General features: G+C 38.0%; 1 protein-coding gene across 7 annotated transcripts in view; it reads left to right on the forward strand.

Annotated features, from left to right (window-relative positions):
• PCGF5 (polycomb group ring finger 5) overlaps positions 1-27,069 on the forward strand; it is a 115,947-nt gene that overhangs the window by 59,557 nt on the left and 29,321 nt on the right. For 4 of the 7 annotated variants that reach the window (XM_089897914.1, XM_022569364.3, XM_089897917.1 and 1 more), the window contains exons 3-6: positions 10,306-10,402; positions 16,235-16,290; positions 16,404-16,463; positions 18,923-19,071. In XM_089897914.1, coding sequence (XP_089754040.1) covers positions 10,306-10,402; positions 16,235-16,290; positions 16,404-16,463; positions 18,923-19,071 — 362 coding nt within the window. Of the gene's footprint in view, positions 1-8,502; positions 9,409-10,305; positions 10,403-16,234; positions 16,291-16,403; positions 16,464-18,922; positions 19,072-27,069 lie in introns of those variants that run through there. The other 3 variants (XM_089897916.1, XM_022569365.3, XM_089897919.1) reach the window with 2 other exon arrangements.

Here is a 27,069-nt window from a genome sequence, read left to right on the forward strand (position 1 = left end):
GACCAGACATTAATAATAACCAGCACCTCTAGAAGTAGGCAGTTTGTACTTTTAATCATACAGTAATTGAAGTAAATGCTAATAAAATTAAGATAATGGCTGTTATTTATTGAATGTTATATTGGGGGTCATGGGCTTTATACATGCATTGCCTTATTTAATCTTCCCAAGAATCCTTATAGTTAGGTGGTGTTATTAAGTCAGTCAGCAAATGTTTATTAGCACCTACCTTGTGCCAGTCATTACTCTAGGCAGTGGGAAGACAGCAATAAACAATACAGATATAGTCTGTCCTCCTAAATTTATGTTTCAATAGAACAGACAGACAAAAAGCAAGTGAATGATGTAATTTTAGATTCTATGTATAACACATGCTATGAAGAAAAATAAGACAGAATAAGGTCTTGCTTGGAAGTTACCATCTGAGCAGAGAGCGTAAATAATAGGAAGGAGCAAGCTATGAAAAGTTTGAGGGAAGAGTATTTCAGATTGGCATGCTAGTGTTTTCACAGAGACAAAACTCAGAAAGGTTAAGTAACACAGCTAATAAGTGCTAGAGCTAGGTTCCTATTCCTGTCTGACTCAGGTACCTCTTCATAATAAATTGGGATATTTGCTAATTTTATTTTTTCTTCTTTCTGCTAGTCTACATTTTCTAAAATTTCTTTAAGCAGCATGTGAATTTTCAAAATATATATAGTAAGCCTCTTCTATGTTTTCATGACTGTATACCTGTCATTATGTACCCAATCAGGATCTGAATTTATTAATAATTCTGAGTGATAGCCATTATAATGAAGAAGAGATATAAATTGAACTTTCCAAGAATGTATTCTTTATAAAATTTGATTTTTAGAGTCAAGACTTACTTGTTTTTAGAGTAATAATCAAAGGCCTAAATAGGAACTGTACTTAAACCTAAATAGAAACCGTACTGGAAACCGTACTTTCAGTAGGTGCAAATATAATGTTCTAGGGTTGTGGTAGAAATGAGGTCACTGGTATAACTGATGTTACATATTTCAAACAATATTTTGGCAGAAACTAGTCATTCATGAAAATGATTATAGTGTTCATTTTGATGATTCTTTTTAAATAGGAAAGAATAATTATAGGCCTTAAACAATCTTGGTGTCATCTATTATTGGTAATAATGTTAAGAAGAATTATATCAGATATATGGTTCTTTTAGCTTTTGAAACTATGCATTAGGTAGTAAAGAATGTTTGAAAAGCTGAGCAAAGATTCATAGTGGACACTGAAAGACAAAACTAGGGGATAACAAATAAGTTGTCTTCTGTTTTGGTTTCTGAGAATAAATTATATCTAGGTCAGGATGAGTTGGAACTAATACCAGTGATGGATTGAGAGAAAAATATGTAACCTAAAAACCAAATGTATTCAGAGTTAGAAATTGTGGTCGGTGTACAGGTATGTTTAAGAGTCTAGCACAAAGGTTGAGTGTAAACATTATGAACAAGTAGAGTCCAACCAGTGTAGAGGAGGCAAAAGATAATTTCTGTTTGGGTACTTTGAAGATCTATCATATCTACTGGTGTTGTATAACATACTGGGTTTTGCCAGACTTGTGTGTATATATATATCAGAAATTCAGAAACCAGTGAACAAAGCTATATTCTCTCAGAATGCTCAACTGCTGACATTGCTCGGTTAACAGAAAATGATCATTTTATTTTAGAAAATTATGTAGCTTATATTGAATTAACTCATTTTAATTGTCAAGAAAATTACTAGTGAATTCAGAATCTCTTCCCTTGCCTTAGTTGAGAATCTAGGCTGATTTCTGACTTGACTACAGTAGTACACCTGTAAGTCCTAAAATCGTGGCTCCTTCTGCTATTCCTAACCCTTGTGTCCTCATTTATTCCACAAATATTTACTGAGCACCTCCTCCTCCAGGTACTATTCTGGGCACCTGGGACACATCAGGCAACATAGTAGGCAGTAAGTCAGAGTGTATAAATGACGGTACCCTCTGGTGATAAATGCTACAGAAAAAGGGAAGTCAGGCTGGGTACAGGGAATTGGGCAGTCAGTGAGAGGGTATGACCACTTAAAGTAAGCCTGTGCTCAGGGTAGGCATCATTAGGAAGGTGGCAGTTGAACAGATTTAAGAAGGTAAAGGAGTTGGCTGATCAGATACCTGATCCCAACCAGTTGGGAGTTGGACATATGAGTCTGGAGATGATCAGCATTTAGATCATATTTAATCAGTGAGAGCGCCAAGGGAGTGAGCATAGATGGAGAAGGGGTGATGGCCAAGGCTGAGCCCTGGGCGCTGAGGGGGAGGAGGCAGTGAGGTAGGAGGAAACAGAGTAGGTCCTGGGAGGCAAAGCAAACACATAGTGTCTAGGAGGAGGGACTGGCCGAGTCAGTTGTGTTTATAAGATGGGACTGAAAGGCCCAGGCTGAGCAGCACAGGAACCATGGATAATCTCGCTGAGCACTTTCAGTGGAGTGGTAAGGAGTGGAAGTCTGGGTGGGTGTGAGAAGATGGAAATGTTTTAATTTCATTGTTTTGATAATTGTACAATGATTATGTAAGTCTTTCACCTTAATGAAGGTAAAGAAGGGGTGAAAAAAGAATGGGAAGAGAGGTATTAGAGAGAGAGTATAGGTAGCTCTGAAATGGAGTGACAGCTGACAAGGGAAGTAGGGTCAACAGAAGTTTGATTCTTTTTTTTAAAGATGGGGAAATAATATGTTTGAATGTTGATGGGAATCTTCAGCAGATAGCAGAATACTGACACAGGCGAGAGAGAGAAGCAATGGAGCAATGTTCTTGGGTCGTTGGAAGGGGGTCTAGTGAACAGAGCAGAGATTGACACGTGAAAGTTCTAGAAACAGGCAAGACCACAAAGTTTAGATGTTAGTGAGTGAGTAGGTATGGTGATATAAATTCTGTTTCCTTTTTTTTCCTTCTTTCCTTTTGTTTTCAGTAGAACAGGAAGTGAGGTCATCAGTGGAGAGTGGAGATGGGGGAGGATAAGTGAGGGCTTGAGGAGAGAGGAGAAAAGGTATGAAGTATTGGTGAAGAGCATATGGAATTAGGGCATTGAGGGTGACTGCCTGGCAGATGAAGGACCCATTTTTGAGGGTCATGGTCATGAACTTAAGGTGAGAGACCAATCAGCATGATGCATGTTTTTCTCCCACAATGTTCAGCTGTAATCTTGCAGAGCAGAGTAAGCAGAGAGTTGGATTTAGCCAGGGTTAATAGTTTAACTGAGCAAGTATGACAAAAGAAGAGAAGGGAAGACTAGTTGAAGTAGAGCAAAGCTATTTAGAGTCTGTGTGAGGAAGTGATTATTCTTATTGGTCATGGAATTGATGTTGATAAGGAGGGGAATGAGATCATTATTGCACTCACTGACCTACTAGAGTCTGCCCTCACCCTGGAGTCCCACTTGACTCCATAAGCCTGTCTGTGGAAGGCCCTCCTGGACTTCGTGGTCTCCTGACCTGCTTGGTCTCAGATTCCCCTAGTGTGCTGAAGCCCCAAGACTGTGTCCTGACCCTGTCCAGCAGGCTCTGCCTTGCTGCCTGTCCCTCTGTCCTGGCAAAAACAAGAATAAAGCATTCTCCTCAGTAGAAAGTAATGCTATCCTTAGTGTTCTCCATGAAATTGCAACTCATGTAGGCCTTTGAAAGAACTGTGCCACGTATAACATAAGATGTTCATTAATTCCTTATATGAGTAAAACCAGGAGATACTGTCTCATGGGAGCAAATTACAGCTATTCTGGAAAACTTTAGAAATAATGTCAGTTTCACATGTAAATATGTATCAAAAGCAGCAAACTGATGCCTCTTCTCTTTGCAGATGACCACAGTTTACTTATAAATTGTTAGTAGATAACAGGCACATTTTTCAAAGGTGAACTGTATCAAATGAGTGTTATTAAGAAGGGCACATAAAGATAGTGATGTGCTTAAGGAAGGAGGAAAAAATATGCTTCTATGTTGACAGATAAAACCAACACACTCAGGTGATTTTAACGAAGTCAGCCTTTGATCACTTTTAATAAACAGAGCATTACTAATGAATGACATGACCAAGGACATGAGAGAAAAGACTGTTACTGTTTTATTATCAGTGATAGCAGAATTGGTGCTCAAGAAGAGAAATTTCCGTAGATCACTGTGTCATTAAAAGCTGGGCAGTTAGCTTTCTATGAGAGATGTGGGCGGACCATACATCCAAGATAGCAACAACAGATGGGCTTTGTACCTGTTGTGAAGAACCCGCTCCCCTCAAGAACTTGAAAATAAAAAAATAGGATAGCCTTTTAATAGTTAAACTGTGGAATCCATATAAAATGGTGCTTCAGAGCAGGTATATGCAAAGTGATCCGGAAGAGACACAACAGGGTTTCTCCTAGACCAGTGGGACTGTGGTAGAATTGTATTAAACATGTAAAGTTGAGGAAGGAGCGTATAATGTGAAAGTGTTGGTCAATCTTGGACCCTCAACCCCAGAAAAAGAAGTATCATACATGCAAAGATAGGCAGTTCCCATTCAGGTGAAGCAGTGTGCCATAACTATCATACTTGAGTTGCAAGACTATCTCTAGGGTGAACATGGCTGCAGAGGGTTAATACCAGTACACGATAGATATTTCAGGTTCCATTAGCAAGGTCATCTGTTATTTAAGATAGATGCGTCAAACTAATCGTGGTCTGATGCCATTCAATATTTGGTTACTGATTTTGATGCGTATGATTTTATGCTCATCCAGCGATCCAACTTAGAGTGATATATTTATTTTTTTATATATATTATTTTTATATTTATATTTATTAAATATAAGTTACCACTTGTTTACACATTTTACATGTATTATCTCATTTAATCCTCCTAAGAACCCTGTGAGGTAGATACCCTTGTTATCTCCCTGTACAGAGAAGCACACAAAGTAATTTGCCTAATGGCAGAACCTGGGATTCAGATCCAGCTGTCTGCCTCAAGATTATCTTTTATCTAGAACAACTGTGCCATACTGCCTGGGCTTCTCATGTAAGTCTGCATTATATAGAGAGAAGACATTAATCGCATATTCTTTTGATTATGTTTTGTCCTGTGTCAGTGATTCCCTAATGGTGAATGAGAAAGTGGCTTCTGGTTAGGATTTGGCAGAGGGCCAAATCCTGGAATGGGGCAGCCTCACTGAGGCACTAGCCAGTAAGGATTTTGTGGCTGGGTTTTCCCAGTTGTCTTCTGGCTGCTTCAGTGAGAGCTTTGTACAGTTAGAGTCCTGGCGCTAATCTCCCAGAGATTTTGATTTAATTGGTCTGGGATGGGGACCATGAATCCGTTCTTTTAAAAAATCTCATTGGTGATTGTGGTGCCCATCTCAATTTGAAAACCACTGCTTTAGATGACACAATGACTCTTTCCCTGCTAATCTGTATAACAACCTAGTTCAAATCTAAGACATGGCAAAAGGAACAATTTCACTTTGTAAGCTTTGGGCAGAAGTTTAATGATGGTTGTGATGAGCTAAATATAAAGATCAGTTAAAAATATGAAATCCTGGTGCTCGGGACCAAATGGTATTGATTTTAAGATGTGTTGCATAGTGGTTTGGATTTTAGGCCTTGAGCTGCACATCCAGCCTGGGTTGGGTGCCATGTCTGCTACACAGCTGGGCAGATGTGGGCAGCCTGCTCAGGCTCTCCGGTATCGCATTCCTCCTTTGCCAGAGGAGGATGATAGCAGTCCATACAGTAAGCCGTACAAAGCCCTGAGCCTGATATTTGGTTAATGCTCAATAAATGTTGGCACTTGTTACCATTTAAGTGTTTTTGCAACTGGGGATATCTTTGGTGAGCCTAACTCCCTTTCTGACCAGGTGTTTCTGCTGGCTCCAGCATCTCTCTGTAGAGTGGCTGGTGAGGATGAAGTCTCTCCTTGGTCTCCACACACAGTCTTAACCGCAGACTGGGACCTTTTTAAACATCATTCTTGGACCAGTTGAGTTAACCAGTACAGCAGTTGAGCAGTTAGACAGCTTAGTGTTAAATCTTTAAGATATTTTTAAAATGTGTTTTTCAGCTCGTATAAACCAAATTATAAACTAAGAATCAAAGGTCAGTTTTGTAGTGATTTTTTTTTTAAGCGTCTAAGGGAAAGCAAATTCTCATTTGACTTTTTTTTTTTTTTTTTCAGTTTCAGTGAAGTTGTGGCCTGTATTTCCTCAGGTTCTAATTTATATAAGTTTGTGCTTTATTTAACAGCTTTTAAAAGCATGTGGGAGATGTATTTTCTAGAAATTTTTTTTTTAAGGACTATATAAGCTACCTGAAAGGGCTATTTTGTGCAAAATATTCAGTTTTAAAGGAGTTCTAATTCTACAAGTGGACATATCTAAGGCTCCCAAATTAAGGGATAAGGCATTCTTTTTCTGTATGCCTTAGATGTATGGATATAAAATTAGAAGACAATGTAGCATATAGGTATGCACTGGATAAGACAATGGGCTCTTGATTCAAATCCTGCCTTTCGCCACTTATTGGCTCCATGATTTTGGGCAAACTGCTGAAGTTCTCTATTCAGTTTCTTCATCTGTAAGAGGCCTAATAATATTACCTAATTAATGGGGTTTTAATGAATATTAAATTATGAAATTGTGTCGAATTAAATATATTTTGAAGTGTTTGGGTGGTACCTGTTACATAAACCTTTTAATTGTTAGTGATTATGATGAAAATGATGACATCCACCACCAAATCATCTGAACAAAAAAGAAAACTGGAGTAAAAATATATTTCAACATCTTAAATTTTTCTCTTAAACTATTTGAAAAAAATTTAAGTAAGGCAATTACGTGCCTTAGCCTCTGTAAAAATATTTTTTAAATTCTTTTAATGTAATATTTTATGTAGTAAGGTTATTCCTATGCCCTATGGGATGGCTTATCTGTCATGTTTACTTGGTGGTCAGATTTAGCAGAGATGCTAAAGATGTTTTGGGGGGATGGTATTTCTACATTACATTCTTTTCCTTTGTAAAGTTAAAAACATTTTTTAATCTGCAAAATTTGATTTCATATCAGAAATCCTGGATTCAAGTCTCTGTGCTGCCATTCATCAGGGAAGGCAGGTTACCTAGCTTGTAAAAACCTCTTCTCCTTCATCTGCAAAAGTAGAATAAGATACTGTATCTCAAATGTTGATGTGAAAAATAAATTCACCTCCTGATGGGGCTTTCTATCTCCCTCTGTTGAGCACTATTCAGTAGAAATAAAATGTGAGCCACCTGTGTAATTTTAAATTTTCTAGTAGCCACTTAAAAAAACAAATGAAATTAGTTTTAATATATTTTATTTAATCCAACGTCTAAAATATTATCAATTCCACATGTAATTAATATAACATTAATGAGATTTTTTTCATTCTAAAAATCTGGCAAGTGTTTCACACTTACAGCACATCTCAACTTGAAGTAGCAACATTTCAAGTGCTTGGGAGCCACATGCCACTAGTGGCTATCATGTTGGACAGTCCAGATCTAGAATATAGATTAATATTCCCCATCAGCATCCTTGAGCACTGGGGCTGCCTTGGCCTTAAGCAGCCTTATTCTTGAAACTGTGTGCACCTCTGGACAAATGAGCCTCACATTGCTTTCTTGAACAACCTAGATTAGTATCTTTGCCCCTGGGAGGATAGGCTCCTGCCCTTAGCCTTTTGGCTGACCTAGATGAAGACTTGCTCTGGGCATGTCATGTGCCTCTCTGTTTGGCCAAGGCCGGTAGACAACCAGGAATTCCTGAATACCTTGAGCATGATAAACCTTTTGAACCACAGAGCCCCAGGGCAGGATCAGAGATTCAGGACAAGATCAGGCTTTATAATACCCCTTCATTCTTGCCTCTTATCTGTACTATTTGCCTTCTTTCCCAAATTTCAGAGATGTATCTAGTGTCCCTGGGAAAAAAGCAAATACCAGCAATCTGCAAAATAATTCAGCTTTTTTTCCTTCTACCTCAGTGTGGCTAAGCAAGGCAGCCGTCCCTCCCAAACATTAACTTTTTAAAAGACATTTAGAATGTTTTGGAGGCCAAGAAATTTGGAGGACAGATATATTCATATCTAAGCTTTTTCTGTTTTAAGGTTTTCTAATACTGTCTTCATCCAAATTTTGTGAGAATTATAGTAAAGGGTTGTTACCCTAATAGCTGTATGTCGTGGTAAAAAGAGGTAGAGAATAGGGGACTCGGGTGTACTCTTACAACAAAAAAATCTGCTCAGATGTTACCTTCTTAGGAAGTCCTACCCTGATCACTCGTACCTAACATAGCTACGAGCCCCCAGCATGCACATGTGCGTTCTTGTGCTCTCTCCCTCCCCCCTCTCCCCCTTCTCCCTCTCTCTCCCCTTCCCTCTCTTCTCCCTCCCTCTCCCCCCTTCTCTCTCTCCCCCCTCCCTCTCCTCCCTCCCTCCCTCTCTCTCTCTCTGACACACACACACACACACACTCTATCATTTTTCTATTTGTTTTGTAAATATCACTTATTACTAACTAAAATTCTTTCACTTCCCAAATAGAATATAAGCTCCATAAGGGTATGGACTTTGTTTTGTTTACCCCTGCACCCCCAACTTCTAGTACAATGCTTGGCTATTGAATCAATGAATAAATAAGTGAAAGGAAATACCAAGATACTATTCTCTGTATGTACTGATAATTTTAAAATTAGTTACTGAGGAGAATTCTTCCCCGACCATTGTTGCTCTGACCAGTATGTGTGATGTGTTTGAATTTTCAGACCTAATCTCAGTGGTAGGAATCCTAGTGTTTATTCTTGATCAATTGTTTACATAAACTTTTACTTGTTTTAGATAGTGTGGGGCTTAAGGAGGGGGGAAAGTAGTTTGTAATGGAGTTGTAAAAGGGGCAGCTGATCAGTACCAGGTGAAAATTTAAGATTACACAGGGTAATAAAATGGAGGAGGGGGTATTGGAATAGGGAATTGGACTGAAAAATTCTTATAGTTCAGATGCTGTAAACATGTCAAAGGTTTTTGAGCAAGACAGTTGATAGGTAAGAAGCTTAGGGAAAAGGTGGGAGAGATTCATAACCAGAAAGATTAGTATTATTTGGAGGAGTGGCAGGCTGTATAGGCTTGTGGCCAAAAAGCCACAAATCATATTTCTGTTGTCTTTGTTTATAATCTTTATTTAAAATCTTAATTATCCCTTTCAGTTTCTCAGTCATTCTTTCGGTTTACCTCTCGTGCTTTTGTACCAGCTTGATGTCACTACCCATACTTCGTGCCCCTTGGAATTATGGTATCTGTGAGCACAGACTCATCATACTCTGCACAGGCCAGAAGTTCCGTTGTAACTCCTGGCTGGTCCCAGGAGCACCCTGCCAGTAAAAAGTAATCCAGACATACTGAAAACTCTCAAGTATTATTAAGAACTATTTATGTTGCATTCAAATAAACTTTTAGTAAAAGAAATAAATGCAGACTTACCAGCTTTCTTTTTTTATAATATGTATATTTTTATTTTGCCATCCATCAATTTTGCTGATTTATCCAAGATCCCCGTGGATACCAAAATCTTCTGAGGCTCAAGTCCCTTACAGTCAGCCCTCCATATCCGCGAGTTCCACATCTGCAGATACCATCAGTCTTCTAAATAGAGCAACATAGAAAACCCATAGTTTCGTAATTAATAATTTGACACACACATAAATATTTGAATTTGAGATTCTGTATGTTCAAAGCTTACATTTATGAGTACTTTCTAGCCCTATTTAATTTTGAGATAATTTTAACAGAATATTTTTTTCATATTTCCAGTTTGGGGGTAAATTTCTAAAATCTCTAAAGATAACATACTAGATTTTCAGGTTTTTTCAACATTGCATGGAAAGTGAATCTTTAATTTACACAGATTTTGTGCTTCAGATTTGATTTTTATTTGGAGAAGAAAGGATGGGCCTGACTTACCAGCTTTTACCTCTCCTTGTTCTGCTTCTTTAAATGAAAACCCTATCATTTTATGTAAACGCATCAGCTTTTTTTATAGTGCTATGAATAAATTGTTTGGTTTGTGAATATATTTTAAAAAACAATAAGCAAAATAGTCTGTACTTTTTATATTGTGGCAGTAGGCTTTATTCCAGTTGGTTCTTCCTATAGTGTTATAATTTTAAGGTTTTATTGATTAAAGAATGCTATTTTACATGTAGTAGATAATTTTTAAGGACTATTTCTAATTACATTAAGTTCAAATGATGCATTTTAACCTAACATCTTTTTTCTTCTCAGTCTGTAAGACTTGTATTGTCCAGCACTTTGAAGACAGCAATGATTGTCCAAGGTGTGGCAACCAGGTTCATGAGACAAACCCGTTAGAAATGTTGAGGTACGTAAATGTATTTTTAGTTCAACTAACTTAAATAAATTATATAAACTCTTAATTTTTATCATGCATCATATTTGTTAGCGCTTTGACTCAGTTAATGTAGGTTTTATGATTTTCATTTTAAAGCATTTTACTTCAATTTAAAGTATTTTATTAAGAGGACATGAAAAACAAGGCTGTGATTATTAAATATTTAAGGAACACATTCCCAAGTTAAAAATTATAACTTTATCTCAGGCTCTAAGTTACTTTAGTTGTAGTTATTTTCGATTTATTTATTTATTTTCGCTGTGTTGGGTCTTCGTTGCTGCATGCAGGCTTTCTCTAGTTGCAGCGAGCGGGGGCCACTTTTCCTTGTGGTGTGCGGGCTTCTCATTGCGGTGGCTTCTCTAGTTGTGGAGCACGGGCTCTAGGCACATGGGCTTCAGCAGTTGTGGCTCACAGCTCTAGAGCGCAGGCTTGGTAGTTGTGGCACATGGGCTTAGTTGCTCCACGGCACGTGGGATCTTCCCGGACCAGGGCTCGAACCTGTGTCCCCTGCATTGGCAGGAGGATTCTTAACCACTGCGCCACCAAGGAAGTCCCCTATTTTCAGTATTTTAATATTCTACAAAATACTCTATATTTGCTGAGCTACACGGTAGTGGAAAGAGGGCAGACCTGATGGTCAGGGATACTAATCTGGATACTATTAATTTTTAAAACTGTATCATATATTCAAAAAGAGTGTACAAACAGTGTACAAACATTTATGTAAAACTTAAGAGAATTTTAAAAATGACTACCTTTTTACCATTTACTTACTGGTATAATCACTACACCAAATAAATAGTAATAATATAAAGAAGTATAATCATATATTTTTAAAGATAGAAGTGCTACATAAGAGCCTAATCCAAATCCTTTTTCAAGATTAGAAATTGAAATTTATAGAAGTGACACAACATTGCCTAAGGTCCTAGCAAACTCAGATGTTACTTCCCAGCTACAAGCCAGGTGTCCTCACCACTAAGCCCATTTTCTTCCCACTGTTCCTACCATAGCTGTACCATAGATGAACTGTGCAATCTCAGGAAAGTACCCATTGAAAAACAGAATTAGATATTCTCTAGAGAGGCCTTATTAACTTCATCTCTATGTGGTGTTTGCCATCATTCTGTAAGTCTGGATTTGTAAGTCTTACATTTTAGACTTCTTTTCTATGTTAGTACCTATAGTTGGAATAATTTGTCTATAAGTAAACGTCTGACCCATTGGTTTTCAAAGTGTGGTCCCCAAACCATTAGTATCTTATTAGAAATGGCAGTTCTTGGGCCCCGCCTCAGACCCTCTGAATCAGCAACTCTGAGAAGGTGCTGCAAGTGAGGGGCACCAGGGGTATGAAGGGAGGGACAGATGCCAGCTTTAAATAAAATGGTGAGGATAGGCCTCATTGAGAAGGTGAGATCTGAGCACAGAATTGCTGTCTCTGAGGGAATTAGCCGTGCATAAATCTGAGGAAAGCGTGCCTGTTCCAGGTCAGGACAGCAGCCAGTGCTCACGGCCTGAGTCAGGAGTTAGGAGTTAGGAGGGCACCTGCAACTTGTCTGAGGAGCAGCATGGGAGCCTGGGTAGTGGGCCAGGAGCTCAGAGATTGGGGACCTGATCTCTGACCTGAGCAATTAGAGAATGGGCTTGTCATTAACTGAGATAAGGAAGACTAAGGATAGAGCAGGTTTGGGGGACAGGTAGATGGGGAGTTTGGATTTGGACAAGTTGAGTCTGTTAATCATTTCAGAGAAGAGAGAAGTTGGCAGGTGAATATACAAGTCTGTGGTTCAAGGGGAGAGGTCTGGCTGGGGTTAAATATCTGGTAGTCTTCAGCATGTAGACAGTATTTAAAACTGTGGGACTGGGTGAGATCATGCACGGGTGTGAGTGCAGAGAGAAGAGTAGAGGACCAAGGATTGATCCCTGGAGCATTCCAACATTGAGAGGTCAGGGAGAGGAGGAAGAACCAGCAAAGGAAACTGAAAAGGCACAGTCAGTACAGGAGAGGGAGGATCCAAGTGTGTGGCTTGGAAGCCAAGCAAAGAAGAGGGAGTGATGGACTGTGTCTGATGTTGTGAGGTGAAGACAGAGTTGACAGTTGGATTTAGCAACTTGGAGGTCATCAGCCCTGACAAGAGCACTTTCAGTAGAGCTGTGAGACAAAAACTTAACTGGATTGTTACAAGAGAGAAAGGGAGGAAGAAGAATTAAAAACAGTGAGTATAGACAACTTTTTCAAGTTTTGCCACAAATGGGAGTGGGAGCAAAGAAATGGGGTGGTAGCTGTTCAGAGAAGTACAGTCAAGAAGGTTTTCTGTTTTGTTGTGATATGGGAGGAATAATGGCATGTGTGAAGGGACTAATCCAAGAAAGAGCAAAAAGGTAATAATAGAGTTGGGGAGAGAGGGCATTGCTGAAGCACTGTTCTTGGGTGGTTGAGAGGGAGTGAAATCTAATAGAAGAGACTGGCTTCCTACAGGTCATGTATAGCAGCAGGTAGGAGGGCAGAGTAGACATGGGTGCAGATGCCATAGGTAGATGTGGTGGTCAGAGTCTGCAAGTTTGTGTCTCACTGAGGAGAAGATGTTTATCAGCCAAGAGTAAGGATGGAAAAGGCGGGTGTAGGGGTTGGCGAGAGAAGAAAGTGTGTTGTCCAGGAAAGTAAGAGAATAAATGGACCGCGAAGTGTAGTGTGAGTCCTGGCAACCTGAAAGGCACACCTGGGTCGTAGTTACGAATTTGAAGGGGTGTGGTTGGGCTTTCCAGCCCATGGGTAGAAGGTGATGGAGAGCTGGATTGGACTGGTGGTGTGGTTACACCACATGATTTTGAGCAAGTGAGGGAGGGACAGGGGAGTCCAAGGTACACGCAAGCTGTGGCTCTAATGACTGCTGTGGGGTAGTCCTGAATGGACGGCGAGGGCAGCGAGAACATGATGTTGGTGAGGGGTGATGTCCCACGGGGACAGGAATGGAACTAGTTGATTCCTGAACTGTTTGTGCATAGTAAGAAGAAAATTCTTTCAGAGAATTTGGGAATGGGTATGTAGCAGATGAAGAAAAGAAAGCAATTCCTAACGCCCGGGAAAGAAAAAAATTGAAGGAGGGGGTATCTTTAATCAGAGTACACTGTGAATATTGAGATAACCCTAACCATGTAAACACTCATTATTTTTAAAATGACAGTAAGACTATTAGGAAGATGGGAGTTGGGAAAACGTATGTTGGGAGGAAAGGGGCATGGCAGGATGGTATCAGAGAGCTAAACCTTTATCTCCCACAGGAGGTCAGAAAGACCTAGACAGCAGAGAAAGAATGGCTTTGTTTTTTACTCTATCATCCGTCTATCATATATATAGAAATATGAAAGTAAATACTAGACAGAACAGCTCGGATTTGAAAGCAGTTGCCTCTGGGGTTGTAGGAATCAGGAACAGAGAGAGCGGGGCATAAAAATGTTGTGTTTTCATATAAGGTTACAGGGATGTTTGATTTGTAAATTATACATGTGTATTACATTGATAAAACAAATATTAAGAAGAAGAGAAATAATACTTCTCTTAAACACTGCTACTATTAAATAGTCTGGGAAAACTCTGTGAAGGAGTTAGTAGGTAAGTCCTGAAGAATCAGGTAACATCGGTTTGGTTGGAGAGTAGGAACTGGAAAAAAGTATTTGAGCCAGGATGAAGGGCATGAGGGAGGAAAACAGATTGGAAAACGCGAGGCATTCTTGAGGATAATTGAGTAAGTCAGTTGGCTAGAGAAGAGCAACAAGAGAGCAGCACCAGTTACAGTTTGCAGGTTGAACTCAAGTTATATAAACACGTGAAGCCAGGTGGTAGGAAGAAATTAGTTCTCGAGCAGGCACATAATGATCAAATTAGTGCTTAAGGAAAATTCACTATGAGCATGTCAAGGTAAAGGGAAACATCTCTATGCTGTCCTCTAAATAGGGTGGTAATTGAGGGAACGGAAGGATGGGAACGTGGAAAGACTGGGTGGGAGAAACATTGAGAAGCAGCTGTCTGGGGCTTGGTGAGTAAGTATGTGAAGCAGGAGAGACAGGTAGGTTAAAATAATACTTGCATTTTGAGCCTATTTGGGAATGATATGGTATCATTTCTAAATTTAATTTTTAAAAAGTAAGACAGGTATTCAGTATTTTGTTGAAGGAGAATAGATAAGATAGTCTTGACATATATGAACAAAAGGAGGTGCTTGGGATATTCAACATCTGTTGGAAGTATGGAACTTGAGCTCAGCAGAGAGATGCAATGTGTGTTTGTGTATATATATATATATGTTATCTGCCTATATGTTAGTTTTGAAGTCACAAAAGTGGATGAGATCTTCAAGGAAGGCAGCCTGTAGAAAAGGTCAGAGGGTGCAGAGAGCAGAGCAAAGGAGAATACTCAGATGTAGAGGTAGTTGGAAAAAGAAAAATATCTTGGGGACAAAGGGAGTTGATAGAAAAAAAGAAAAACCAGGAAAGGAAATTTTCAAGGAGGCAGCATCAGGCAGCACTGATAAACTACTGCAGAGCAATGAGGAGAAAAATGACTTTAAAAGTAAGATTTTTTAAATTTTAGCTCTCAAAAAAATTTATATCTGTTCATTATGGAAGTTATGGATGATTTGAGGAGTTCAGTCGAGTAAAAGAAGCAAAAATATGTGACAGAAATAATGTCAACTGTGATTTCATAGTTTTTCCGGTTGGAAGAAGAGGTTGTGTATCTGCTAACAGCTTGAAAAGACAATAGGTTAAGCCAAGGTTTGGGGGCTTTTTAGATGTGAGAAGCGTAGCCGTGTTTTCAGTTGGAGAAGAGTAGTGCCGCCGAGCAGGGTGAAGGAGATGAGCGGAAAGGGTGTCTCAGGAGCAGCAGGACAAGATGAAGAAATGAAAGCCGTGGAAAGGAAGAGTTGTGCTCAGATACAGCAGGAAAAGGAGACGAGAAAAATGTCAAGGGAAATATTTACGTTTTTTATCTCGGAAAAATGGTCTAAATTTCTCAGAAGAGAAGACTGGAGATGATTTCTTTCATAGGAAAGAGCCAGAGCTGTGGGGGAGATTTTGAAAGCAATAGCTGCTGGCTGCATCAGCTGCTGCTGTATAACAAACCACCCCTAACTTTCATGCTGAACACAACTGTAAAAGCACTTACTATTCCTCGCAGTTCTGTGTGGCTCACAGATCCAGGTGGGTCTGCTGGTCTTGGCTGGGCTCGCTCAGGTGACTGCAGTCAGAGGCTGGTCAGTTGCTGCCCTGCCGATCCTGGCCTGGGTTCTGTCCTGTTGGGTTGGACTGTCCATGACCTAGTGTGAGACGGCCTCAGCAGGGCAGCTTGGCTCCTTGGACATAGTGTCACGTCCTCCAGACTCGTTCTAATGGTGGCAGGATTCCAAGAAAGCACACCAGCAAAGCACATGATATGCCTCATAAGGCTTGCGCTCAGAGCTAAGCAGTGTCACTTGTGCCACATCCTTTTGGCCCGAGCACATTTCAGGGCTAGCCCATATTCTCAGAGTAGAGAAATAGACTCCATCCCTTTATCAAAGTCCTGTTCAGAGGGGCAAGATCGTAGACAGAGCTGGGGACGGGACCATTTTTCTAATCTGTGTTCCACTGGGACAGGCTAGAATAGATGTGCTCCACTCGCAGAGCAGTTGGGTGTGGTACTTGTGCCAAAACTGTGTATGTTCTATATTTTGTAGTATATGTGAGATGCAGATCTTAAATGGTTTACCTATTGGATTTTGATGTCTTCATTGTTTGTATATTCTCTTTTTTCCTCTTTGGAAGGTTGGATAACACATTAGAGGAAATTATATTTAAGTTGGTCCCTGGACTACGAGAACGTAAGTTGCTCTTTGGGTTCTTGCAGAGTTTTGTGTTTTGTGAAATCACCATTTCTGTTAAAGACTTCATGATTGTGTTTCTATTACTTTTATAATATTTTCTTTTAAATTAGAAGAACTTGAGCGTGAGTCTGAATTTTGGAAGAAAAACAAGCCTCAAGAAAATGGACAAGGTGATTTTTTTTTTTTACTTCTATATCTGATGGAATCTCTCAAATTGGTCAGCTTTTTGTAGCTGTGGTGAACTAATCTGTCTCTTCAAGCTCAAGTTTCTCCTGTACAAGGGGTACAATTCATGTACCCCTTTACATTCTGAACCTTTCTCTGATTATAACTTTTTATATAGAATCATGAGATTTTATATAAATGCATGTAAATCTGGAGTCAGTCCAGTTGAAGGTAATTGGAAATAGAGGAAATTGGGAAGAGAAAAAGGAGATAAAACAGAAAAGTGACCGCTGATTATAGCAATATTAGCTGGAGAGCTAAAGGAGACTGAAGTAAGAAATAGCCGTAGCCCGCAACTAAACAGTGAGGCATTTGCTGTTGTATTTTATTTTGTGTGTTTAATAGGAGAGGGAACTGGGATGTAGCTGAGAGCCAGATCAGAGGATCTTGCTATGCTCTGATAATCTGGAGCAAACTTTTCGTAGGTAGAGCTCAGATGATACAAATTTATATATCCTAAAATTTGAAGAATATTTCTAGACACTTACGGGAATTTTCCCCATCACCTATGCTAAGAGACCAAATTCCCCTTTTGGGTCCCAGGAGCCTCAGAAATCAGCAATTTTTAATAATTAAGGAAAGTGGCAAACATTACTGGGCAGAGTCATGTTTTTAGCGTGTATATAATTCACACAAAAGAAAAAAAAGTACAACATATCTGAAATTATAAGTAGTATCCTTTCCTATCGACATTAAATACGAGGTTTGTTTCAAGATGGCCTAAAAATACCATTGAAATCTTTCAAGGATATATGTCTGTTTTTATAGGCTCACTTGTGAGCTCAGTCTTTCATCCCTGGTTTTTCCATACGATTCACAGGATTGTCAATTACATATCATTAAAATGGCTTTCTCACTTCATATGTAAAATGGGGATCAGAGTTTTTTTAGTTCAACTTAACTGTGCAGGGCTGGCTTCCTATAGCAGGGGAGGTTTGAGAATAGTTTTGAATGATTGGAATAAGGTAGCAAGGGATTATTTTTAATCTATAATCAAAACACTGAAATGGGCAAAGAAGCCAAGCCTGGCAAAAAACGACTTAACTAAAGGCTTGTTTTACCCAAGTGTAAATTGCAATTTAGACAGTAGTGCTATACTAAAAATATAGGTAAAATTGACTGAATGTTCCAGTTTTTGCCTGCTTTTTCAAGAGGACAGGAGCCAGGGCTTGTCGTCAGAAGCTATGGGGTCGGGTTAGTCCATGACTGTGTGTCTTACAGATTGACTAGCGAAGGACTGCAGCCTACTTTGCGTTTATCCCTTTTCCCATATTTCTGCCTTTTTAAAGTATTTTATCATATTTGGTCTTTAGTTTGGGTGAAGAATTTGGACCTTTTCTTGGAGCTGGATCTTGGTTCATAGAAGGCAGCTCCTGTCTATGCGGGTTCCATACAAAAAGGCAGAAGAGAGAACCCACCTGCCCTGTATGATAACATCTGTAATGCTTTTACTACAGTCATTAAAGAGGAGCTAAGTGGTCTTTTTTTCCCCTGGGATTTTCTATACTGTAATGCTTGGCTGACTAATTCTTTCAAGTTTCAGCTTACAGACATTTTATCTGGAAATCTCCCCTGAATCTCTGCTTCACCCCAGAGTTTGGGTTTATTAACTCTGTTATATGTGCCCACCTGGTCTATCTTACCCCTTATATCAAAGTCCTTATCGACATCTCCGTCTGTTTTCTTTACTTGCCTGTACCTCCTCCTAAATACTCTGACACGATGAGGGTGAGGATGGTAACACTACAGTTTCAATATTGTTTCCTCAGGCTTAGTCTTAACAGAGTTAAAGGCACTCAGTAAATGAATGAATCAACAAATATAGTTGCATTATATGTAGCCTTCTGGTATTTCATAGGTTAAATACATTTGTTTATAGTATGCTACTCAGATTTCTTTGATGGTGTTTTAATGCTACATAGTTACATACATGTTAAAAAAGCTAATTCATTCTACTTATTTCACTAGCTAATTTTATGAACAATAATTTGAAATTTTGAGAACTTAGAGAATATTTTAGTTTGAAAAGAGTACTTGGTTTTAAGTTTTGAATATATATAGAATTTGGAAGTGTTTTTATATCTTATCAATTTCTAAGTGGTCTCATCGCTAATGGCAGTCATTTTTGTGACCAAATATAGCTAGTCCTGAGTCTTTCATTTGGATGTCCCAGTGAGCCTAGAAGTTTTGTAAGCTATGTTCATAAGTCACTGATGGGTTTTTAAAAAATATTTCCATTGTTGAGTGGTTGGGACATTTAAAGGTACTAAAAGTTTCAGTTATATATTCTTCATCAAAAACTGTTAAGAAATGTTTTTAAAGTTTATTTTTGTTTTCATGGTTAGTATATTGTTGCTTAACTATAAAATAACTGAGTTAACTTAGCTTTATTTAAATTATACAGATGATACTTCGAAAGTTGACAAACCTAAAGTAGATGAAGAAGGTGATGAAAATCAAGATGATAAAGACTATCACAGAAGTGACCCACAAATTGCTATATGTCTAGATTGTTTACGAAATAATGGACAATCAGGGGACAATGTAGTAAAGGTGAGTGGACAAGTACAGTTGTTTTTTTCATAATCATTTTATAGTAAACCTTTCATAACGTGTTGATGAATTTTCCTACTGTTTCAGAATGTTTGCTTTCAAATTTTTTATTAAACAAATAGAATGTCATTCTCCGACAGTCTCTTAACCTGCAAATAGCCAAGCAGTTGCTTACTTCAGGCTCCTGATTTCTCAACCTCACAACTGAACCGTCCTGGGTCACTGCCACCACCTAGTGGCCAATGAGGAGAATCACGCCTGTGTTTCTCCTCTTTCAACCTCCTTTTATACCTTTGTTGGGAGTTCATATACACTGTTTTTCCCTTTTTAAGTGTAGTCACCAACTCAGACTCAGATCGTTTCATGTTGGGAAACATCCTCAGCCTTTTATTCATCCTCTTCTGATTTTCTCTTTTGTTTCTCTGTTTTTATTTGCAATTCAAAAAAGCTATCCATGTCATGGCTAATACATTTTATGAACAACATAATTGGTTTTGATGGATGTCATAAAGTACCCGTGAACTTTTCCTTTACTTCCTGTGTGTGATCTGTAGGCCAGTAAGTTGAATTTTTTTTTTTTTTTTGCGGTACGCGGGCCTCTCACTGTTGTGGCCTCTCCCGTTGCAGAGCACAGGCTCCAGACGTGCAGGCTCAGCGGCCGTGGCTCACGGGCCTAGCCACTCAGCGGCATGTGGGATCTTCCCGGACCGGGGCACGAACCCGTGTCCCCTGCATCGGCAGGTGGACTCTCAACCACTGTGCCACCAGGGAAGCCCAAGGTTTTTTTAATAATACATTTAATTTTTTAAATGTATTTTAAAAATTCATTTAATGAATTTTTTACTAATACATTTAATGAAATTTTCCTGTCAGGAAGTTAAAAACAAAATTTTTCAACTCTGATTAAGTTTTCCCAGCATCTTGCAAAAAGAAATATGTATTAGCATAGGGATTCAATGAATATTTATCCACTATGTGGATATTAGTCAGTGAAGATGTAAATAATAGGTTTTTTCACTCAGGGACTTTTGGTTGGGTCTTACACATACAAACAGTTATAATACAATAAGGTATTTCATTTAGTTAAGAGAGGTTGGTTGGACAAGGCATGTAATAGAGTACAGCAGTATTTAGAGAAGTGGCCACTGTACCTATTTATCCTTCCAGGCTTCCCTATTGGCTTTTATGCTCTGGTGCAGCACCCTTTCCTTTCTGTCAGTCTTTTCATCAATTTTCAATAACTTTACATTTCTCTCTTATTCCCAGTCATTTCTGTAATCCTCTTTTGGGGATGTTTTTCTTAATAGAGATTATGATCATCCTTTAGCTCTCTAGTACATGAGTTATTATCTTGTAGTGAAAATTAAGTCAATAGGAAGGTGGAATATCTCTTCATAAATAAACGTGAAGTCTGCTTCTCTGCAGGCTTTCTAGTATGAAAGTTATAAAACATTGCATTTTAGAAATTCATCTGAAAAATTAACTACCCCCCGCCTTGATATCCTTTTTGGCATCTTGGACGCTTTGCCATTCCAGTTGACTTTTTATCTTTTCACTCTTTCCTTTATAGACTTTTCTCCATCCTTGTACCTTCATTCTTAAAACCACTTTTACAGCCTACATGACATATACTGTGCTCCCCAATTCTCACCTTTTCTCTCTGGCCACTCCTATACTGTCTCCACTGACTCTACTTCTTCCTGTCTTCTGCTTTATATATGTGAGTATAGCTAATACCTAGTCCTCCACTCAATTATTCTTTCTCTACAGTCATCCTAGGAGGTCACTTCTATTTTTTGTGTTTTCAGCTATTCAAAGAACTTTCAAATCCCAAGTGGAAGTATTTTATCTCTGAATCCCAAGTGGAAGTATTTTATCTCTATCTACTTTCAGTATCCTAGTTGGGAGTTCCACTAATACATAAAACTTAACACGTTTAAAGACAAATTCGTCATACTGTACTTCCACCTAAGTTTACTCCAAACGTGCTGTTTCAGTTATCACTACCATCTTTTTTTTCTTTTTTAAGTTTTATTTATTTATTTTTATTTAACACCTTTCTTGGAGTGTAATTGCTTTACAATGGTGTGTTAGTTTCTGCTGTATAACAAAGTGAATCAACTATGCGTATACGTATATCCCCATATCCCCTCCCTATCCCACCCGTCTAGGTGGTCACAAAGCACCAAGCTGATCTCCCTGTGCTATGCAGCTGCTTCCCACTAGCTAGCTAGTTTACATCTGGTTCACTACTATCTTTCAACCAATCATAGACATTCAAAATCTTGGACGTTTTTGACCTTCTACCCTTCCCCTTCAACCAGTCATAAGTCCTGCAAAATTCCCCTCAGCCCACTGCTGCTCACCTTATATCTAGATTTTTGAAAGTAGTCTGAACTGTTTCCTGTATCCTTAATCTCTTTTATTATCCAGGGCTGAGACTTCAGCCTGAGTGTGTGCAAGCACTCATGGCCACTATCAGGGTCAAGTAGTAGGCACTTTGGGCGCTGTGGGCCATATGGGCTTTGTTGCAACTACTCAGCTTGCTTATTTTAGCAGTAAAGCAGCCGTAGACGATAGTGAACAAACTGGCTTGGCTGTGTTCCAGTTAAACTTTACTAACGAAACTAGATAGCCAGATTTGGCTTGAGGGCTATGGCCATAGTTTGCCACATTCTAGAATCAAGTATTAACTCCTTGTGTTAGCATTCAAGCCCTTTCACTAACCCCTATCTCGATGAGTTTATCTTCCATTATTCCCATCAGTGACTCTGTCTCTCAAGACACATGATTATTGTCATTTATTTGTGAATACCAACATAAAAGTTGGCACCCATGTTTGACAAAGGATTTGCATCCAGAATATGTAAAGGCTTGTATTAAGAATGTTTAAAACCCTCTAAAACTTTGAATAATCCTTCCTTTTTGGCATGTTATATTCCCTGTTCTCACCACTGTCCTAGACTTCTGTCAAGACCCAAGAGACCTCTATTTTTTGTGACGTTTTTTCCACCTTAGTGAATCCCTTCTGAAATTCTAAGACTTGCATTTATTTATTAAATCAGCATTTACTGTGTTCCTAAAGGTACCAGGCACTGATACTGTCTTTTATCTTTTTTGGTGTGTGTTTTTTCCTTGAAACTGGATTACATACCGCTTAAAGACAGAAAAATTATGCCTGCATTCCTTTACAGCCTTCTCAGCCATCTCATTCCTCTGTAGTAGGATGAGATTCTCAAATGTGGTGGTGTAGTAGTTGCATGTATGGTTTATACAGTATACCTACTTCAGTTCAAAAGTCAAGAGCAAGAAGGTAATGAAAGTAGTAGAGTAAGGACCGCCAAAAATTTGCTCCTCCATAAAAGCAGTGAAAAAACTGGCAAAAACTTTCAATTAGTAGGCCCTAAACTGTCACCTTTGGCTGACCTTGAGGCTCTGCACAAGCAGGAAGTGAAGACTTAGTCAGAGTTGTCAACAACCTGGTTGAGTGTTGGAGGTGTGCCCCAAAACTCATATAGAGTCCCTCAGCAAAGACCAGGAGACTTAACTGGGTCCAGGTGTATTTAACTGGGTCCAGGTGTATAAGGAAATCTCTGTTGTTAGCTGACCACTAGGTAGAAACTTCAGTGGCCACATACTGTAAAGAATACAGGCTTTACAGAATTAGTTTAGGAAAGTTGTTAAACAATGAGAAACAAGAAAAAGCCACAACAGCAATCCCTGAGGAGCAGGCGGGAGTTTGATTTCCAGTGTTACCACATTATTTTAAATGTTCAGTTTTCAACAAAATATTATGAGACAGTTAGAAACAAGAAAGTATAGCCCATATATAGGAAAAGAAGCAGTCAATAGAAAATGTCCCTGAAGATGCCCAGACACTGAACTTGACTAAATATACATTTAAAAATCATCCATTTAAAATATGTGCAAAGACTACAGTAATCAAAACAGTATGGTACTGGCACAAAAACAGAAATATAGATCAATGGAACAGGATAGAAGCCCAGAGATAAACCCACATACCTAGGGTCAACTAATCTGTGACAAAGGAGGCAAGGTATACAATGGAGAAAAGACAGTCTCTTCAATAAGTGGTGCTGGGAAAACTGGAAAGTTACACGTTAAAAAATGAAATTAGAACACTCCCTAACACCATACATAAAAATAAACTCAAAATGGATTAAAGACCTAAATGTTAAGGCCAAATACTATAAAACTCTTAGAGGAAAACATAGGTAGAACACCCTGACATAAATCACAGCAGTATCTTTTTTGATTCACCTCCTAGAGTAATGAAAATAAAAACAAAAATAAACAAATGGGACCTAATTAAACTTTTAAAAGCTTTTGCACAGCAAAGGAAACCATAAACAAAACGAAAAGACAACCCACAGAATGGGAGAAAATATTTGCAACTGAAGCAACTGACAACAGATTAATCTCCAAGATACACAAACGGCTCATGCAGCTCAATATCAAAAAAAAAAAAAAAAAAAATGACCCAATCAAAAAATGGATGGAAGATCTAAATAGACATTTCTCCAAAAAAGACATACAGATGGCCAAAAAGCACCTGAAAAGATGCTCAACATCACTAATTATTAGAGGAATTGAAATCAAAACTACAATGAGGTATCACCTCACACCAGTCAGAATGACCATCATCAAAAAATCTACAAACAGTAAATGCTAGAGAGGGTGTGGAGAAAAGGGAATTCTCTTGCACTGTTGGTGGGGATGTAAATTGGTACATATATCTGGAGCGTACTGTAATTTGAAAAGATACATGCACCCCCTTGTTCATCACAGCCCTATTTACAATAGCCAAGACATCAAAGCAAATTAAATGTCCATCAGCAGAGGAATGGATAAAGAAGATGTGGTACGTATGTACAATGGAATATTACTCAGCCATAAAAAAGCACAAAATAATGCCATTTGCAGCAACATGGATGGACCAAGAGATTATCGTGCTAAGTGAAGTAAGCCAGAGAAAGACAAGTATCATATGATATCACTTATATGTGGAATCTAAAAAAAATGGTACAAATGAACTTATTTACAAAACAGCAGTAGAGTCACAGATGTAAAAAAGAAACTTATGGTTACCAAAGGTGAAGGGAGGGGGAGCAGATAAATTAGGAAATTAGGATTAACAAATACACACTAATATGTATAAAACAGATAGCTAATAAGAACCTACTGTACAGCTCAAAGAATGGATATAGGTATATGTATAACTGATTCACTTTGCTGTACAGCTGAAACTAACAACACTGTAAATTAACTATACTCCAATAAAAAAAAAATTTTTAATGTGCAAAGAACTAAAAGAAATTATACCTAAAGATCTACATGAAAGTACAAGAACAATCTCACCACCTAGAGAATATTAATTAAAAGATAGAAATTATTTTTTTTTAATGTTCTGGAGTTAAAAAGTGCAATAAATGAAATGAAAAATTACCTGAAGAGATTCAGTGGCAGATTTGAGTCATAGGAAATGAACCCCAAAACTTGAAGATAGTTTGAGATTATGCAGTTTGAGGAAAAGAAAGAAAAGTAATGAAAAATGAGTGGATACCTGTAGGATAGCATCAGACTTACCAACATACACATAATGGAAGTCCCCAAAGAAAACGAGAAAAGGACAAAGTATATTTGAAGTTTTTGGCCAGAAACTTCCCAAATTTGATGAAAAACATTAAATATCCCAGAAGTTCAACAAACTCCAGATATGATAAACTCAAAGAAATTCATAGCTAGACTCATCATGATCAAACTGTTAAAAGACAGAAAATCTTGAAAGCAACAATAAAGAAGTGACTCATCAGTTACAAGCGATGTTCAATCAGGTTAGTAGCTGATTTCTCATCAGAAGCTATAAAGGCCAGAAGGCAGTAGGATGACATATGCAAAGTGCTAAAAGAAAAGAACCTGTCAACCAAGAATTCTATGTCCATCAAAAATTTATACCCTTCAAAAAGGAAGGAGAATTTAAAATACTGCCAGGTAAACAAAAAGTAAGAGACTGTGTCACTACCAGACCTTCTCTGCAAATAATGAAGGGCGTCCTTCAGGCTTAAACAAAACGACACTTAGTACTGAAATCCACATTAATAAATAGAGACCACTAGTAAAGGTAACTGTACAGGTAAATATAAAAGGCAAAAGTGAAGTATGTTTTGTGTGTAAACATTTTTTCTCCTATCTGCTTTAAAAGATGACTGCATAAAGCAGTAACTCTAAATTTATGTTAATGGGCACACTAAGTATAAAGATGTAAATATGAGACAGTAACAGCCGGGGGTGGGGGGAAGCAGCTACATAGGAGCAAATTTTTCTGTGTTATTGGAATTAAGATAGTATTATTCCAGAGTAGACTGTTATAAATTTAGATGTCAGTTGTAATCTTCAGGGAAATCACAAAGAAAGTCACTTGAAAATACACAGTAAAAGAAATGACAAGGCAGTTAAAGAGACATTTTGTAGTATATCATTTCAACACAAAATAAAACAGTAATTGAGAAACAGAGGAACAAAAAGGCCTAAGATACAACCGAAAACAAATTTTTTAAATGGCAGATATAAATCCTACCCTAACAGTAATTATCTTGAAATGGATTAAACTCTCCAGTTAAAGGCAAGTATTGGCAGACTGCATTAAAAATACATGATACAACTCTATGTTGTCTGCAAGAGACATAGCTTAGATTCAAAGACACAAATGGGTTGAAAGTAGGGGAATGGAAAAAGAAATACCATGCAAACAGTAACCAAAAGAGCAGGAGTGGCAGTAGACTTTCAGACAAAAATTATCAGAAACAAAGAAGGACATTTTATAATGATAAAAGTGTTAATCCATCAAAGAAATATAGCAGTTATAAATATAAATGCACCTAACAACAGAGCCCCAAAATGTATGAAGCAAAAACTGACAGAATTGAAGGGAAAAATAGACAGTTCAACAATAATACCACTTTCAGTAATGGACTTCAATACCACACTTTTAATAATGGATAGAACAACTAGAAAAAAAGGTCAATAAGGAAATAGAAGATTTGAACAGTACCAAAACTAGCTAGACCTAATAGACATCTCTAGACTGCCGTACCCAACAACAGCAGGATACACATTCTTTTCAAGCTCATATAGAACATTCTTCAGGACAGACCTTATGTTAGGCTACAGAAGAAGCTTCAATAAACTTGAAAGGAATGAAATCATACAAAGTATATTGTCCAACCACAATGGAATGAAATTAGAAATCAATAACAGGAGGAAATTCGTCAAAATTCACGAGTGTGTGGAAATTAAGCAACAGAGTCCTAAATTAACAATGTGTGAAAGAAGAAATCACAAGGGAAATTAGAAAATCCTTTGAGATGAATGAAAATGAAAGCACAACATGCCAAAACTAATGGGATGTGGCGAAAGCAGTGTTTAGAGGGAAATTTATACTTATGAAACACCTACATTAAAACAGAAGGAAGATCTCAGATTAATTACCTAGTCTTCTATCTTAAGAAACTAGAAAAAGGAAAAACTAAAAGGAAGTAGAAGAAAGCAATTAATAAAAAGATTTGATTGGGGAAAAATGAAAGAGAATAGAAAAGCAGCAAAGAAAGTTAATGAAACCAAATATTTGTTCTTTGAGAAGATGAAAATCAGCAAATCTTTTACTAGACAAAGAAAGAAAGAGGACTCAACTTACTAAAATCAGGAATGAAAGAAGGGATGTTACTAGCAACCTTACAGAAGTAGAAAGGATTACAAGGGAATGCTATGAAAAATAGTATGCCAACAAATTAGATAACCTAGATGAAATGGAAAATTCCTAGAAAAACACAAACTACCAAAACTGACTCAAGAAGAAATATTAAAATCTGAAGACCTATAACAAGCAAAGAGATGAAATTAGTAATTTAAAAGAAAAATGTTCCCGCAAAGCAAATCCCAAATGTTTAAGTAAGAATTAACACCAGTCTTTCATAAACT

Source organism: Delphinapterus leucas, chromosome 16 (genome assembly GCF_059928025.1).
Source record: "Delphinapterus leucas isolate spDelLeu-1000000601 "Yukka" chromosome 16, BTC_Dleu_Yukka2, whole genome shotgun sequence".
Classification (NCBI taxonomy): domain Eukaryota; kingdom Metazoa; phylum Chordata; class Mammalia; order Artiodactyla; family Monodontidae; genus Delphinapterus; species Delphinapterus leucas.